Raw genomic sequence first — 18,038 nt, 5'->3', positions numbered from 1 at the left:
ACACTCCCACTCGCTCACTGTAAATATACATTGTCACAAATGAAACGTACATCCTCCAGACATTTTATTAGGTTCCTGGCAGGAAAAGTTCTGGAAAATGTCTGGAGCAACAAAGTCCGTTCTCACATGCAGCCCCTCCAGAAATGTTCTGTAAAATGTCAGTGCAGTGAGTTCAGTGCATGTCTTGAGAGCAGCTCCAGTCATGCCCAAGTAAATGATCTTTCTAAGCAGCTCCAGGAGGCTCACTCCTTGTGAGCCCAGAGAGAAAATGTCTATTTCCTTTCCATGATGTCGTAAGGTTAAACATAAATCTATACTTTGGTCACTGAGCTTCCTGTATGATACAGCAACTTGACCATTTGTTATTTTGCTTTTGTTTCTGGTTCTGGAATAAATGACACCACTATCCAAACACTTAAAATGCAGAGTATAGCCCTAAAGTCAAAGCTTGGCAGTTCTTGCTGTGCCTCACAGTTGCTAGGTTATAATGGAACAATCGCTGTTCAGGGGGAGGGGTATAACAAAGGGTCAATTGTATGTTTATTCTCTCCTTGCTGCTGTCTCACTGCTCCAACAGTGTTTACGTGTGTCTCCGCCTCTCTGCATTACTCTGATTTTGTCAAGATTGAACCATTATTTTTTTTATTTTCTTTGCCATGAAGCCATGAAAAGTAATTTTGGCAAAACAAAATGTTTTAATCACAACACTGATGGTTTTAAAATTGACTATTTCAAAAGAGGACACAGATAAAAACAAATCTGTCACATAAAATCCAGTTACTTGGGTTAAAAGTAACTGTGTTACATCTCACATTGACAGTGAACATCAGCCTGCTGAGAGCAAATATCAGTGATATCTTGTGTTAAGACCTGGAGCTGCCTCCTCTGTAAAACTGCAATGTTGTTGTGAGACACAAGATTTTACTCGAACTCAAAGTATCCATCGTCACACCGAGGCGTTGATGACATATGAAGAACAATGCTGGGCCTCCTGTCGTCTCCCTCCATCATCTCCTCTGCAGATCAATATTCTGAATGTGATACAGTTAGAGGGAAAACGATCCGATGCGCGGCTGCTGTGTGGAAAGCACTGAGCTATTTGCTTTTTATCATTTAACTGCAGACAGTTGAAAGTACAGTTGAAATAGTGTTCAATAAAAAACCGTCATTATTGCACCAGGAAGTCAAATGTACTTTGAACAAAAATGTGCCAGGTGTAGTCTGGCAGTCCAAGAGAACCTCCAGGGCACTCCTTTCATTCAGCCTGTCAATAAGTGCAGCTGAGTCAATTCAGCAAACATATCTGGAGCAATAAGGTCCATGTTCAGTATTGATCACTGGAGGTTGTCTTTCTTTGACCATGATGGGAACAGCATTTTTCTAAACACACAAATATGTGGAAATTGTGATCTATTTGACTTTTGATGTGTTTGCAGGATTTGAAACAATATTTATCTGTCTTTCACATTTATTGTTATATTCCTTACAATGTCAATATTTAATTCAAATGTACCTAACTACCGAAATATGTATAAAATCTCACATACAACCCTTCATAGTGCTGCCGTGTTAACACAGGGAGAAGTTGCATTGAACCAAGAGAAATATTTTTACTTTCCAAAAACAGTTTCTTGCAATTTCATTAACGCTCAGGCAGCTATCGCCCAGACAATAGTCAATTTTTGTTTCCAATGATGAAAGTAACAACGCTATTTTGCAGAAAAACACAAAAAAAAAGATAAAATAACATATCCCCCAAACACACGAGTCTATTCAAATACAAAGTTTATTTTTATATATTTGTTTTCAGCTTAGTGCACATTTAAGCCATTTCAATACACTTATTTTAAAAAGACAAAACATTGATTTGCTGTAATCTACAGTATGCAGTTCCACGAAAACCACAATAACTTCAAAGAAGAACACTTTTAATGTCTCAACTGTATTTAGGTGCAGTTTACTCAGGCAAAAGATCCGAACTGTGTGTGGCACAAATGACTGAGTGGAACCAGTGCAGCACTGACAGGGGACATGCCCCCTTTGCTGACGTGCCGTTTGTGTGATGTGTAAAACTTGAGGCACGTGTAGAATCAGTGTAACTAATGTCTCAAACAGCACAATTGATTTGAGCCTTTCAGCAGATTTGAAACAAAGGACAGCGATAGTCCATAATGATTTTGACAGGCTAATGTGCAGCTACCGTAAATCATCTCCCTACATCTTCTCTTTATTCAAAAGGCATTAGAAATAAAGCCTTTTCATATTCAGGCTTTCATTATATTTCATTTTTAGTTAATAAGTGTTCGAAGGGCACTGTTGAGTATATTTTTTAATTTTCAATCTATTGGCTCAGCTATTATAATTCAGCCATTAAAGCTGCATGTATGTGTATGTATGTGTCCGGGCAGAGTTGTTAAGTACTGACACTTGTAGATACAGTCTATTTAATAAACAGTGCAGACTGGATTAGGGTCTGTATTAAAATCAGACATAAAGGAAACATATCCTGTGTTTGTGCACATGCACTTGATATGAAAGAGGTTTTTTAAATCATAAGGAAGTAGCTGAGAATTCTCAGCATTAGATTACAGCTGCTAATGTTGGGTAGTGAAACGATTTGCACACATCAAAACATTAAAAAGAAAATAATCGATCAGACTGATGGCTGCATCAATCAAGGCCTACTTGGCTTTGTAGTAAGCCCTCATAACTCACCGCAGACACTGTTAGATCAGCCGTTAACAGAAGCCTGGCACAATGGGCAGAGCGATGTGCCAACATGGCCACCAGGCTTGTGAATGGGAGGATTTGATGACCCCCACGTAGGCGCATCTCTTCTAAATCCTGCCAAGTTACTGTAGATAGAAGGGCAGATATGAAGGGTGGGGGGGCAATCAGGCAGATACAGCTACAGCGAACCTTGCTCCCTTTTCTTCCAGCAATCCCTCTAATTGGCCATCGGGAGACAGTTGCCTTTGTTCCCCTAAAAGAGTGAAACAATAAATGCCTCCCGCTGCTCGACTCGATGTCTTTGATGGCAAACCAAATCAAGTCTGTCCTTTAATTTGATTGTTAGTGGTTTGGCGTCACTGTGGACAACAACAAAACAAATCAAGCCGTGTGATACACCAGCAGATGTATTAATTTTTGGCCAAACTCCATAATTACACAGACAGAAACAGACATGAAATGACTGTTTCTGTGTGCTTCAGTATGACCTGTTAAAAAAGCATGCGGACATGTTTTCATATTCACTTTTTTATTATATTTTATTTTATAGGGACAGTGATCAACACATTAAATACTATAAATGAATTAGATGTATAGGTTAATTTTCATTTGTTGTCCCAAGCCAGTTCTTAAAAGGCAACCTAAAATAAAAAGACCTATCATATATAATTACAAATATGTGTGGATAATATATTTGTTCCCAGAACTGTATTCATACTGTACATTTGTACAGCAAACCCATGATTAGAAGACCACACCCAATTAAAAACAAGCAAATAAAACAATAGAGTCATAAATACACATGTAAACTAGAATGGCAGAGCACGAGACCTCAATCATAAATTCAATTCAAGCTGCATCCATTTTGTCACACTCCAAAATGTACCAAAATGTGACAGGTTCCTTTCCTGACCGATTCTGCAAACCAAGTTTCGTGGTGATCTGGTTAAACAAACAATCGCAGGCGAACACACAACCTGCTTGGAGGATGTAACTAAAACACATAAAGTTAAGTGGAATGATTACCCACCATCACTAGTTTGGTTTGCAGCAGCTCTGAAGTTTACACTTTAACAACCGTGATAAACCAAAGACAATATTTCACCATCAGCTGTCGTTCTCCTTTCAATTCGTTATATGAGCCATTTTCATGCCATTCTAACACATTCATCACAAATAATGTCCAGTCAAGTGCAATATGGTCGCCCATATTTGTTGATTTATCCTCATGGCTCGCTATGTGAGATAATAAGTGTGAATGCCAGCTCCCAACTGCAACTATGTCTATATCATACACCGCAGCTTGTTTCCTTGGCTTTGTGGTCTCATCACAGCCACTATAACGGCACATCAGCTGCCCCCAGCTGAGACTTTATACACACACATATGCCTCTTGTGCTTTAGTGGGCCCTCTCCTTCACACCGGCTTCATAGCAACTAAATTATGCATGCATCAGGAGAGTAAATCAGCTTGGACACGCTGACAAGAAAGGGCACATCAGAGAAGCCGCGAAACGCGCGAGAAAAATAATATTAAAGCAATGTGAATGAAGCCATGCACCACTGGCATTTTCTCTCTTTTATTTTGCACACATAAACTGGCTTCAGTGCCAAAGTGACATCCCGATATACAGATGGTCCAACCTGCAGCGGCCACCTCTGTAACTCAGTAACCCCGTGAAAAACTGCAAGTCAAGCACCTGTGCCTTTAAAAAAACAAACTGATGAGAGCCATCGTCTGTCACAATAAGCACACAATAAACCTCTGTGCTCTCTCAGTGTCCTCTTTTAACTGAACCTGGAATAAAGCCATTTTACCACCTACCCACTGGTAGCTTCAGCAGCCATGAAATTGCTGCTGGGAGCTTCTTCTGTTTTTTCATTACCACAAAATGCCCCGGCCTTTGGTTAGAGCAGGTGGAGTAGAGGTTGAATGCTTTGATGTTACAGGGCCAATTTGTTGGTTTGAAAACAACAAATAAAAAGTATACGTCGTCCACAAGAGTCAACATGAGCAGAATTATTGCTTGACCTTTTGTCGTGAGAGGTAGCGCTTTCTCTTTCTCAGTTTGAGCTCATTAGGCAAAGCTGCTCAGTGGCTTTCGCGCTGCACTTGATCAATCCCTTCCGACACACACACACATACACACACACATGTCCATCAGTGCATGTTACATTATATATGAGAGTGAGAGACGGAAACAAAAGAAAGACTGAGGGAGATGGAGGAGCTCTGAAAAGTCTGTGGGAGGATTTTCAAAGTGGAAAAGCGCTACTCTCCTCCCTCCTGCATGTATGTACTTCTGAAGATATATAGACATCACGCTGCTTCTGTTTGATTTGTCATGCACTATATTTTTGATCAGGACAACACTTGGCAGCGAAACTGTTTCGGTTGTAGGCCTACTGTAAACCCCACTTCAAAGTCTTGGCTACACACTTTTCGGGCTACTTTGGCATTCGCTTCACGGTGAACGCTGCATTTCTACCATCGAGAAGTGGAGGAGCACACACTGCTTCTATACAACATTTATTTCCTCTCACATATGGGTAATGCCTTGGTTTCTAATAATATATTTTTTCAAAATTTAAGTTAAGCCAAGGTTTATGTATATAACATGTTTAAAACAACCACAGTTGACCAAAGTGTTGAACAGGGTTAAATATGAAAATAAAATTGTGTAAGCATATATATTATATAATAGAGAATAAATGGAAAATATGCATAGTAACTTGAATTGCACACAGTAGAGAGCGCATATCTCTGCTAAGGCTAAATAGTCCGCTGAAATTCATTCAAGCTGCATCGAAATTCACACTCAGATAGCAGTGCCTTAAATATGCCTGATTATTTTAATCAAGATCCATAACTATTTCCTGATGCTAAAGAAACAGAAAACAAATTCTTAAGTCCACCCCCTGACCTATACCACATCCTTCCAGCAAGTTTTGTGGTAATACATTTTGTAGTTTTTGTGTAATTTTGCAAACTAACAGTCAAACAAACTAAGAGAGTACATATCTCCACCAAGGCCTCATTTGAAATCACTCATAAATTCACTAAACAAATTATTATTTGGATCTGATCTTTGATCTTCCACCAAATATCGTTGTAATCCATCCATTATGTTTTGCGTAATCTTGTTTCCATACAAACATACAACCAACAAACAAACAGACAGGGGAGGAAACACAACCTCCTTAGCAGAGGTAACTGAACGTCAAATAAGCATCATAATTATTTGAGAATTGAAATATAATATCTGCTCAGGACAGAGTATTAATTGTCAGGTATTAAAAAGCTGCTTAGAGCTGCTTGATTTGACTCTTGTTTGCTGATACTGTATCTCGTTTGCAAGAGGACTTTCTGTCCTACAAGTCCAACAAACTACAGCTTGTTTTAAACAAAGTGTGGGCCTTTGCCAGATGACTAATGAAAGGAAATATAAAGCTTTATCTTTTGATCTCCACAGCACAAACACTGTTGGGATCCTCAGAGCCTGGTGAGTGTTAGTATGCCTAAATACTGTTATTTTGTCTTCCTCAACTTTAACACTGATACAAAGCATCTCTGGGAGTATTTATGGATTTTTACATGTGTAGAGATGTAGTTAATGAAGAGTGAGACTTTGACGGCTGGAGGGATTTAAATAGGCATTTGTAGAATCCCCATGGTGAAGGCAGCTCGTAGTCTTGTTACTCGATGTCTCCAAGGCCACGTAGTCTGCAAGGATTTACTTAAATATATCAGTATTTTTTTTTATCAATTATATAAATTATAATTATTACTATAACAATAATAATAATAATAATAAACTTTAATTATATAGCACCTTTAAAAACAGAGTTTACAAAGTAATAACAATGGACAGGATGTAATGTGACAAGAAAGCCTGGCAACAACACTGATATGGTCGAAAAACGAAGTAGTGTTCAATTCAAAAAATAAATTTAGGACTATGTCACTTGAAAATCACATAAAAGCAGTAAAAAGATGATGAAAATCATCAAATAAATAAGTGTTCAGAAAACGGTAAAGAAGACGGCATCACATGAAAGTAAGTCTATAAAATGGGGTTTAAGAAGAGATTTAAAAGAAGTCACTGACTCTGTGAGTCTTATCTCTAGGTCATTCCAAAGCTGAGGGGCCCTGATGACAAAAGCACGGTCACCTTTACTTTTCAGCCTCGACTTTGGAACACCTGAGAAGCTGAGGCTGCGAACAGGCACTTAAGGGATCAACATTTCTGTGATGTTATCCTGGGGTCAGATATATAATACCAAATTTAAACATAACTTTAGCTTAGTCAACATAATCTTTTCTGAATTCCAGAAGCCATTTCTACCTTGTGCTACCAAAGCACTTGATAAACAGAACTGGTGTAATTGTCTACAACCTTATTCTAAACTCTGCTCTGCTCTGTGCTAATTGTGATGCTTTTCCAATTAGCGTTTGTTTAGGTGGCGCCACCTTATGTTGTAGGAAAGATTTATGTAGTACCAGCTATCCAATCAGTCTAATACCAGATGCTGTGACTTCCCAATTCAATGGATGTCCAGGCTCAACCTGCAGGCATCAGTCCTAATCAAGGAAGATGAAGTTTTATCCTCTAACACAGGATAAATGTGATGGCTGATAATCAAGTTAAGCTGCAAAGTGGGCAAAAGGACAATCAGCGGCTGGAAAATCGAACAATGTGAAAAATTCGACAATGATGGGTCAGGATATGTTTATTTTGGAAGGCTATGCTACGAAAGGACACTAAGATGTACATAAATTAACATTTTGACTAATGATCAATCAACCCCTTATAATCAAAATACATTTTACATACTTTTAATTTAATTTAGAATAACTCTAAAACAGGCTTTCCCAGCGAAACTGGTTCAGCTGTTTCAGCTTTTGGAAGTCTTATCAGCAGACCCTCCTCCTTCAGCACTGTTGAGTTGAAGCGTTGGTCCTGAGTAGGCGGTGTGTAGCTGGTGTGTTGATGATTAATCACTGTACTTTGGTAGATCACCTTAGAAGAAAACCTTCAAAAACCATCAAAGCTACACCGAGGCAATACATAATTATTCGAAGGCTCCTCTGACTGAGTTTGTCGTTAACTTGGTTTGTAGAATAGATGAAATAAATTACACATATAGGAGAAATTATTTGGAAAACAAGGCAAAAGAAAGAACAAAACAGCCATGGGCAAAATGACAGAAGAGCAGCATAGAAAGGGAAAGAAATGCACTTTCTTTTAAAATAGTAAGAAGTGAGGCGCACAACGATCCCTGTGGTTTTGTTTCCCCAGAAGATGCTGTCAGTCTTCTCTCTATGTTTCAACAAGAGAAGGGAAGAGTTTATTTATATATTATATGTGGTGTGTGTGCTAAAGCCCCACATCCAACGCTGAGCCATTAACATGACGGGAAATGAAAATACAATTTCATAGCTACGTCATTCCAAACTGTCAAAATCATACGATGATTCATGACCAATCAAATATTTCTCAACAGTTGTTACAATTACAATACAATAAATAAATAGTTGTGTATTGTTTGGAGGATGGTGGTCATAAGGTAGAAGTTGCCTTAAATATTTAATTATTATTCATTTTGCCACTTAAAAGGGTAAAGGTAGGTGGGTTTTTTTAAACAGTGTAAAACATTTGCTGAGTAGTATTGAGGTTATTCCTGGTGGATCAGATATTTTATTTTAATTCAGACAAGTGTTTAAAGAGAAGAACTCTCCTGTTACACGGCTTCAGGAGTGTGAGTCGTGATTTATGAGTGTTATCTAAAAAGGAAAGGAGAAAGAGAGTGTGTGTGTGTCTGCTGATGAAAACAGTTCTTTTGATGTTTTCCTCCCTGGAGAAACAAAACAGTCAATATTAATCAGAGATGAGGTCTCACTGAACTCATTTTCATTCTGTGGAGATTTTGTTTGTTTGTTCCCATTTGCCTTGTGTCCAATCGGTCCTGTTTTGATCCACCAGGCTTCTGTCGTAAATCTCTCTTACGTGCACAACTCTTTCCTGGGGGTGGACTGGTTTCGTCTCGGTTCCATATCAGCGTGATGGTTTAATTGTGGGAGAGAGGGAAGATGAATCCTTGAGTCAATAAACAAACTCAATGTCCCCACTTCGAACTCTGTAGTGCCAGTGAGGCTGCCCTGTCTGGGCCAACTGTACTAAAAGTGCAAACAATTCTCAGATATGCAAGTCTTAGTTATAGATAGTAAGTGCCGTCATGCCGTAATGCATGAAGTAATGTCCAGAATTGAAGATAACATATTTCAGATAAGAACGCTGCCATCTTGTGCATTTGGAGCCAGAGTCTGTGCAGTAGCGATCAGGGGATGGAGCTTTGATATCGAGGTCCCAACGCTACAAGTTCTTGACCAATCACGAGTCAGTCTCAGCTGTCAAACATGGCTTTTCGTCCTGTACTATAAACCAAAAAAAAATGTGAACTTAGATCATTGTGGTAAAAACTACATAAAATGACAGTAACTATCCCTGAGAAATATGTATTTGACATGTACTTTGAGTATTTATTTTGATCCATGTCCCATCTGCTAACATGGAGGATCAGCCATCCACCAGGGGGCGATCAATGTGCTTTGGCGTAACCTCTTGGGAGCTGTTCATGGTCCATCTTTATATACAGTCTATGACATAGTCATGCAGATGGTTTCTACAGTTGTTCTGTTCGGAGTTCTGCCTCCATTACAGATTACAGTATGGCTTAATACCAATAGAAGTAAATGATATCCAGTATTTAGTACAATATTTAGTAAACGTAAATCAAATAGATTTTTCCTCTGTAATTTGAATGAACTGACCCTTCATGGATATGTTGTCAGTGTTGCCTCTGTAAAGTTCACTTTTCTTTTTATCAAACCAGCCCACAATTATGAGCCGAGGTCATTATCTTTGTGGTTTCAGCTCAGTTGTTTCTGATGCCCTCTGAGACCCCGGGCAGTGCTCAGCAGGGCGTTGCGGCCTGCCAAAGACCCTCATTTACCAGAGGATTGGCAAGTTAGAGAGGAGAGCAGCCACATTTACTGTCGGCTCAACAAGCGCTGCCTCATGTGTGTGCCTACGATTTTGATCCTTCACTGATGAGTTCAGATCATATTGTAGCGTATACCCATCATTCCTCTCGTGCAGTTCCCCTTATTTAGAGTGAGCTGCAGTGTGGGTAACGGTGACTTATTTTCTAATGTGTCATTATTTGATCAGATTGGTAGATTAGATTTTGGATTGATGTGGATTAGTGTAATGCAGTGAGGACACAGTGTAATGACACAATGTGATATGAGCTAATGGTGTAGCTGATTCTCTAAGAGTAACAGTGAGTTAAGACTATCGCTAAGTTGTATTCTTGGAGAAATATGGCTCCTGTGATTCGTCTAGTTAGCCTGGATGTGTTGTGAGATATGAGAGAGGGTTGTGAGTGAGAGGCAGAGATGAAGCCCTGTGACACTCTGCACCGAACCCTAATGAGAGGCAGGGAACCAAAGGAGCCGGGCAATGAGATTAGATGCAACTCAATTCAATTACTGCTGAGCCGCCACGGGTGACGCTTCAAAACTCATCCTGTTAAGATCCGGTTCACAGACGAGGAAGAAGACTGCAGCTCTCAGTGAGCCGCTGTACGCTACGCTGCCACGACATCTTATTCGCAACAGCAAATGATTTATAAGCACACGGATGTCATCAGGCTCTGCTGGGATTTGAAATCTCTGCAATTTAATGAAATAGATGTAAAGGAAAAATACTAAAATAAGTGAGTGTTCACCCATCTCAGCTGTTTATAGACCGCTTCACAAACCACACAGTGGTTTCAAGTGTGTTCGAGGTTTCCTGTTTTAGCTGGAACCGTTTCCCAATGTTTAATAAAACTAGATTCAGACCTGCCCTCCTCTCAGATATCCCTCTGGCTCTGGTGCTCCCACTCTCTCCTCAGCTCTCTCCCACCGTTTGTCCAGAGTGCTGTCAGTGTTCTGTGAATATTAACTCTGCCGCATGCTCACTTCAGATGAAGCCTGTGAAACCAAGGCTGAATGTATGCTTCTGTGAAGATACACCAAAACGTCTCCTGGGGCTGAGCACAGTGCAGGGATTTCTGGGTAAACACAGGTCACACAGGCTCCAGATGAAAAAAAAATTACAATTATTACATTATTATGTATATGCACAAAAGTATAAAGCAAACACCCATACGCATCACTGAACAATATGTATTTGACTCTATGTGCATCTCAGCCATATAAAACTCAACTGTCGCAAATTTTATTTTCATGTACAGTATTACACCAGGTGACTGAAACTGATTTTGGGAGCCATTGATGTGACTGATATTAGGGAGTAAAAAACGTCCTACATTGGCCAACATATATTTTAGAATTATATCAATTGTAAAATTATTTTAGAATTGGCAATGATTCCTAAGATGTCGTTAGCTTATGTCGAATGTTTGCCTATAAATGTTACCAGAAATAACTGTAAATAAAAAGAAAACACAAATACAACCAATTAAGAAAATAACCTTTTATATGTCGTATTTAAACAAAAATACATTTTAGTTAGCATTGTTCTGCAAAATACAAGTTATTTTATCTACAAACACAGTGACATTGACAATAATGATATTTCTGAGAAAGGCTCATATAAGCCGACTGATAAATCATTCAGGCTCTATAACAACTACAGCATTCCGCTTGATTGCCCCCTGGTGGCTGGCTGCATTATATGTCATGAATCCTGCGTCTCTCTATGTTAGTGGATGGGACATGGACCAGACTTAAAAGTCAGAGTACACATCTAATCATTTTGTCAAAGATGGTATATGTCATTGACAGTAGTTCTCATTACACTGATGACTGTTCAAGTGCTAATTTTTTTCCGGTAAATAAGGTTTTAATTAGATATAAAAACTGTGTATCAATACTACTACGTCACTGCAGTCATCATATCCAGGATATTTTAGCTCCATTTCTGGATATTGTAAGGAAATGGAAGTGTCGTCCATCTTTATATACAGACAACCACTATTTCAATAGTCAAAAATAAATTGATAGTAATACGGTGTAATAAAAACAAGATAAAGTTTAGCTTTAGTATAAAATAGAAATATATACATCAATATCAATATATACACTGTACCCTGCTACACGTATATATGTATGTCTTCATGACATGTGACTGGCTGCAGAGTATAAGAGCATCTCGCAGCTATACGTTGTGTCGATGGTATGATTACCACTGAGGAGCATGATCAGCAGAAACTGCAACACGTTGTCACTTGGTTCATACCACAGGGATTTATAGGTGGTGATAAGAAAATCGAGTTGTTGTTTTCCATAATTTATGTAGTTGACTGTACCACAATTTTAGATACGACGCAGCTGTGGGGCTCATGGAGGTGAATGGGATTTATTGCTTCTCTCGGTGCTGGAAATGAAGATCACTTGAAAAAGCATTTATGATGGTCTGCCGAGGTGGTTGAATCCATTGATTGGCTGAAGCTGGAATGGAGTCCGGTCAGATGAAGTGAATTGTCGGACCTAAAAGCATGCAGAGAAGCATGGAATAATGAAATGTTTTTTTTATTTTGACTTGCTGGAGGAGATGAAGAAACAACTATCAGTTTTGCAGCTGCTGTTAGATTAAATTCTGCTCCAAGGATTAAGTCAGTTTTGATTTTGAAGTCTAAATCAGGGAACACAAACTTTTCTGCTGACGTTAAAAAAAAAAAAGAGAAGAAAAAACAGGAGCCATCCATTTCTGGACAGACTATTTACCACCACCAGATTCCATCTCTTAATTTCCATACAAATGTAAAACTAGGCAGCCATGGAATCTTCTGTGAATCTTAAATGAATCCAATTGTTCCCACACAGTTCAGGGGACACCCGAGGCACAGGGAGAGGAACGCGCAAATCAGCAATTTCAAAATAAAAGCCCTCTGTGATTCTAATCTGATTGACAGGACATTGTTTCCCTCTTTCACATAAGAGTTGGCATTATTCATGTTTTTTTTTTCCTTTTGCACCTCAGAAATGGAAATAGGAAATGCACAGATTTTTATTTATTTTTTTGAAAGAGCACTGTAGATAGTTACATATATGAGGCCCATATCCCTGGGGCTTTCCCCTGTGAGCATTTGTATGTTCTTTTGCTATTTAAAAATCATCTAACACATGTTACTGTGCGTTTGAAGCAGCACAGGAAAAGAAGTGGTAAACAAGAAGATACTTTCAGCCCTGAACCAAATATCCACCCTATCATTTTAACCCAGCCTGACATGTCCACACAACCACTGTGAATATGTTTAGTGAAAAGGCTCATTGTCATTTTTACCTTCACCAGCCGTAATCTTTGACACTGCAAAACCAACAGAGAGCGTTTCGACCCAGTTAATCTACATGACATCTCTCAAAGTGAGGAGCTTTTATTGCCGGGAACACTGCCATGTTATCCAGCTGGCTTGTGGTCGGCGAGGTTCTAAGCATATGCTTCTGGAAAATGAATAATGCATCTGCGTTATTCAAACCTTCATTCTGTAACTTTTCCTTTAGGTAAAGTGGAAGATAAAGTGCACGAGAGACTGTGCTCATTTAAAAATGATGATACTGCTGATGTTTTCACCTCAGGTTTTTTTTCTCCCCAGAGTAAAACTGTGGCTTTTGTCCAGGTAAAAAATTCAACTACATTTGACAGTGTTGTGCCTTCAGACCTCCCCGCCTTCCAGGGGCAGATCCAGGAGTGAGACCAGGAGGGCACTGGCCCCAGCTGAAATCTGTCTGGCTCCTTCAGTGCCCCTGTCAGCAGTCTTTTTTTTTTATCACTGAGCAAGAATACTCACCATGAATATGACAACCTTTTAAGAATTTAGATTTAGTTTTTTTTTTTTTAAAACACAATGTGCTTGAACAAGGCACAATTTTCAGAACGTATGCAATGTGTGGCTTTGCTTTGTCATCTCTGCTACGGATACGCTTGCGGTCCACAACACTGCAGAGTTTTAGAGCCACTCAAACACAGACGTTCCGAAATGCTACCATGACTCCAGCAAAGCTGCTAAGTCATGATGGAGCCTTCGCTGATTCCATTAGCCTCGGCTACCAGGGTAGAACCATAGACTGTATAGAAGTGTTGCTTACCCTCCTGCCTTTGCTAGCAGATGTTTTGCAGTTATATTTAGTATTTTACAATGATAAAACAATGATGCTTACTTGTAGGGGAAACTATTATTCAAGTAATTCCTATTTACACCAGCACACACATTCCCAGTGTACATGAATTCTTTTTTATGGAAGGTGATTAAAACTGGCATGGATCCAAAAGGCTTGTGTAGTCAGAGTAGTATGGATGTAGCCGTTTTTAACTGTGTAGCCGATTTAGAAAAATCCTAAATCCTAACTGCTGCCTTCTTATTCTTATTGTCCAGACTTATTTCACTTCAGATGTAGCAGGTGTTGCTAGTCTTGATCGGTCTGTGACCCAGAACCCGCAGAGGGACGTGTGCCTCTACATGCCATCAACACATCATGTGAACTCTGTGTCATGCTACAAGTTACATTCACAAACTATAGTAAACTAAGACTCATCTCCTGAGATGTGACCTGATTACCGGGTTGCCAGATAACCTTGAGGTCTGACATGTTGATGTCTCCAGGCGGTACGCCATTGCTCCTCTGGACAGATGACACACCGTGCGTCAGCCTCCACTGCTCGCTGTGCAGCTCGCCAAAAGGTCATCCGTTGAAGATGCGGCTGTGTGCTGCAGTGGTGGCGTCACAGCGGGAGTGCAGACGCACACAGAGCGGCCGTCTCAGAGCATTTCCAAGTCAAGGAAAAAAACTCAAAAAAAAATAACAAGGCTGCTTGACCATTCAGATGGAATGGAAATAAAAAAAATGCGAAACCAGAGAAATGAACAGAAAGTGGTTTTCTTGTTATAGCTCTTCTTGTTTCTTTGCTCTCTGTGCCGGCTTTGTTGGTTGTCTGCAGCCGGTTTATGGAGATAAGGCTGTAGAGGGAAATGGCTCACAGTAAAAAAATTTATGATAAATGTTTACTTTGCCCGCTGCTGCTCAGACTGTGTCAGACAATTTACATAATACCCAATCACTTGCAACTATTTTAATCGTCATATTAAATCTGTATGTGTGCCTGAATTCGCGGTCGCTGGACCCTTCTTTTTTTTCTGTATCAGCTACAGAAATCGCGGATCATGAAAAATGAATGGAGATATTGAAAAGAAGCTTATTGTACATACAGTTTGAATTGCATTGTCTGTGGCTTAATGAAATACCAGCATATGTGCTTGGTTTTCATTAATAACCTTCATGTTCCCTTTCGCCCCCTGTACATTAGAGAAGAGTTGAGCAAATTTTATTTCAGCGTATGCTACATGCAATCTATCCCTCCAGATAAAGGATTGCATTATTCATCCCGTGGTGTGTGATTTGACCGTATGTGTTTCCGAGAGCTTTGTTAAATGAAAATATTTCACGTGTGAATAAATCATTAGAAGAGCTCGTTCTCCATTCTTCTGGTCGCATAATAATTTCTTCCCACCACTGGCTTGTATGAATCTTTCATTGTCTTTATCTTTAAATGAGTCGGCACAATCCTCAGAGGAGACACGGGCCGCAGTGTGTCTCGCCGCCCCTGTCAAAGTGAACATGTGGCTGAGCTAAATGCCATAATTTAATCGATGACAAGCACAATAACATCACCCACTGATCTTTTAATAATATGGAGATACAATTCCACGTCCTTTCACTTCATTAAGATTTTACCTTCTCAATATGTAAATATATTTTCACACACATTGACGCACATTGAGTGCAGACTCTGGACAACATTTTTGTTGACCTGCAGACTTCGGACTCTTATTTAAGATTGTAATGAGATGCCCTTTAACCTTTGGATTCAAGGGAAAGATCTCCACAGAATAATGTAAATTAGCAGCCACTTACTTCTTGTACCAAAGCGTGAGCTGCTCTCTTTGGTTTCTAATCCTCTCGGGCCCTCTCTGCATTTCTCCCTCTCTGTAGGTTTCTCCATACTGCAGGCCATCATGGAGGCAGCGGTGGCCAACAACTGGCAGGTGACGGCTCGCTCCGTCAGCAGCACAACGGACGCGGCAGAGTTCAAGCGCATCATTGAGGAGATGGACAGGAGACAGGAGAAGCGCTTTGTGATTGACTGCGAGGTGGGCAGGATCAACACCATATTGGAACAGGTGAGCGTCAGACCCAGTGTGCACGTGGCAACAACTGTAAGATTATGTAAGCAAACACCTGCTCTGTTCACTTCCTGCTCTAGTCACTGAATTGCTAAGAAGAATTTGCAAAATAACATATATTAAAGAGCCAGTCTAGCAAATTTTATAGGCCAAAGTCACTTTGGTCGTCATGTTTGAAAATACTCAGACTGTGAAACCATTTTATCTGCTGTGGCTCTAGAGGAGCTTTTGTCAAGTTTAAGAAAATTAATCCAATGACATCACTTCACTTATTTCCAGGTCTGTTAAATAGATGCTAGTGAATCGCATCAGATGAGCCACATTCTTTGCTTGATCCATTATCTTAAGTTAAAGTCAGGATATCTCAGCCTCTGTAGCATCAATTAGTGACAATTATCTTTTCAAGATCTTTCATAATACATTTTCAATATTTGTTGATGACTGAAAACAAAAATAATAAAATTAACTAATAATGCTTAGATAAATATATAATTCGATAAAAGCTTATCATACTGTTTTCATTTTACTTTTAAAGTTGACAATGGTCCTGTTAAGACCTGATGTTAACATCTGTCTCAGTCAAAGAGTTTTAAAACTAAAATACAGTGTGGATCAAGTCTTTGTCCTCAGCTCAATATGCAAATAGACATGTACATTGTTTTTGTTCACAAAGACCAAATTATGTTTTTTAAACCAGTCTGAGTTTATATATGTGTCTTTTCAATGTGTTGGTGGTGGGAGACAGAGAAACTGAGAAAGTGATTGAATCAGTGGGTTGATGTGAGTCAGGGTCAGTGCGCAGCTGTGAAATAAGATTTTACCCTTTAAAAAAAATAAAAAGTCAATATGTGGTGGTCAGTGTTGATATTAAATTAATGTGTTCTTTGGGGTCACAGTAAAACTGTAGCAGGTGGGAGGACAGTTGACTCGGTGGTCCTTCATATGTGGGCTGGGACGTATTTAGCGAATGTAGCCACATGCGCCCCAGACCACCTGATTGGATTTCATATTTGTCTTTGCTGGTAACAGCAGAGGCCGCCGCAAACATCGGTCACACCGCCATGATGTCACGCATGTCCTGCTGGCCGCACCCCAAAGTGTCCTAGGACGAGACACTGAACCCCATTTACATCTGAACTTAGATCTGTCCATCGGTGATCGTATACTCAGTACATTAATGTATATTAATACCAGGTCTGAACAGAGCCAATATATCAGCATTTTCCCCCAAATGCCCCAAAGAAGCAAATATTACATTTGTCTCACGTATGGAGGTACAATACTGAATTGATGGCACCATTGCTGTGAATCATCCTGAATATGATTGAGTAGCCTATCATATAATACACAGGATGATGTGAATGAAAATGTCAGTATCCTTTGTACTGCTTTTTTTATTTGTCATGATTTACAAGAAGTAATATCTGTTCCCAGAGCTAAATAATATATGTTTGACACAAGTTTGTAGATTCGTGAGACACATCAGTATTCCTTCATGTCGGAGGAGCTCAGCATAGCGTCATCTGGTTGCTAAGTCCATCTTGTTTGGAAACCAGAGCTGCCCTGAGAGCCTGTGGTTGAGAGGTCTGAGCGTGAGCAGCCATTTGGGGAAGCCACTGATGATACATCCTTTTTAATCCTCCTCTAACAACCCCTCCAAAAAACCCGTCTGTTCCTCAATCACGTCCACTGCCTGAGGAGGAAATGAAAGGTCCACCAGTCCTTGTAGTTGTGGGAAACACAATTACCATGAATAGATGAGTGGCTATTATGCTGTGCTTCTCCTCTGTTGGCTCGCCCCGCACCACCCCGCACCTCCTCGCTCGCCACCGCCTGCTTATAAGGCAATCAGCTCCCGAATTGGATTCTGCTCGTTAACATTCATTTAGATATTGGCTCCTCTCTGCCTCCCGATATCCCCTCAACGACTGTTAGTTTCACTTGTTTTTTTTTGTTTTTTTTATGAATCTAATTTGATCCCAGAGTCCTAGTTTAAAGCACAATTGCTTTTAGGATTAATTTGCTGTGTCTAATTTAATTCTTGTGCTGAATATGTG

General features: G+C 39.7%; 1 protein-coding gene across 7 annotated transcripts in view; it reads left to right on the top strand.

Annotated features, from left to right (window-relative positions):
- gria3b (glutamate receptor, ionotropic, AMPA 3b) overlaps window positions 1-18,038 on the top strand; it is an 86,066-nt gene that overhangs the window by 28,669 nt on the left and 39,359 nt on the right. For all 7 annotated transcript variants that reach the window (XR_011244018.1, XR_011244017.1, XM_020084038.2 and 4 more), the window contains exon 4: window positions 15,791-15,978. Coding sequence is in view for 5 of the 7 variants with exons in the window: in XM_020084038.2 (XP_019939597.1) it covers window positions 15,791-15,978 (188 nt within the window). In the remaining 2 variants the exon portion in view is untranslated. The remainder of the gene's footprint in view (window positions 1-15,790; window positions 15,979-18,038) is intronic.

The sequence above is a fragment of the Paralichthys olivaceus genome, chromosome 9 (assembly GCF_024713975.1).
Source record: "Paralichthys olivaceus isolate ysfri-2021 chromosome 9, ASM2471397v2, whole genome shotgun sequence".
Lineage (NCBI taxonomy): Eukaryota > Metazoa > Chordata > Actinopteri > Pleuronectiformes > Paralichthyidae > Paralichthys > Paralichthys olivaceus.
This window is presented reverse-complemented; position numbering and strand designations above follow the sequence as displayed.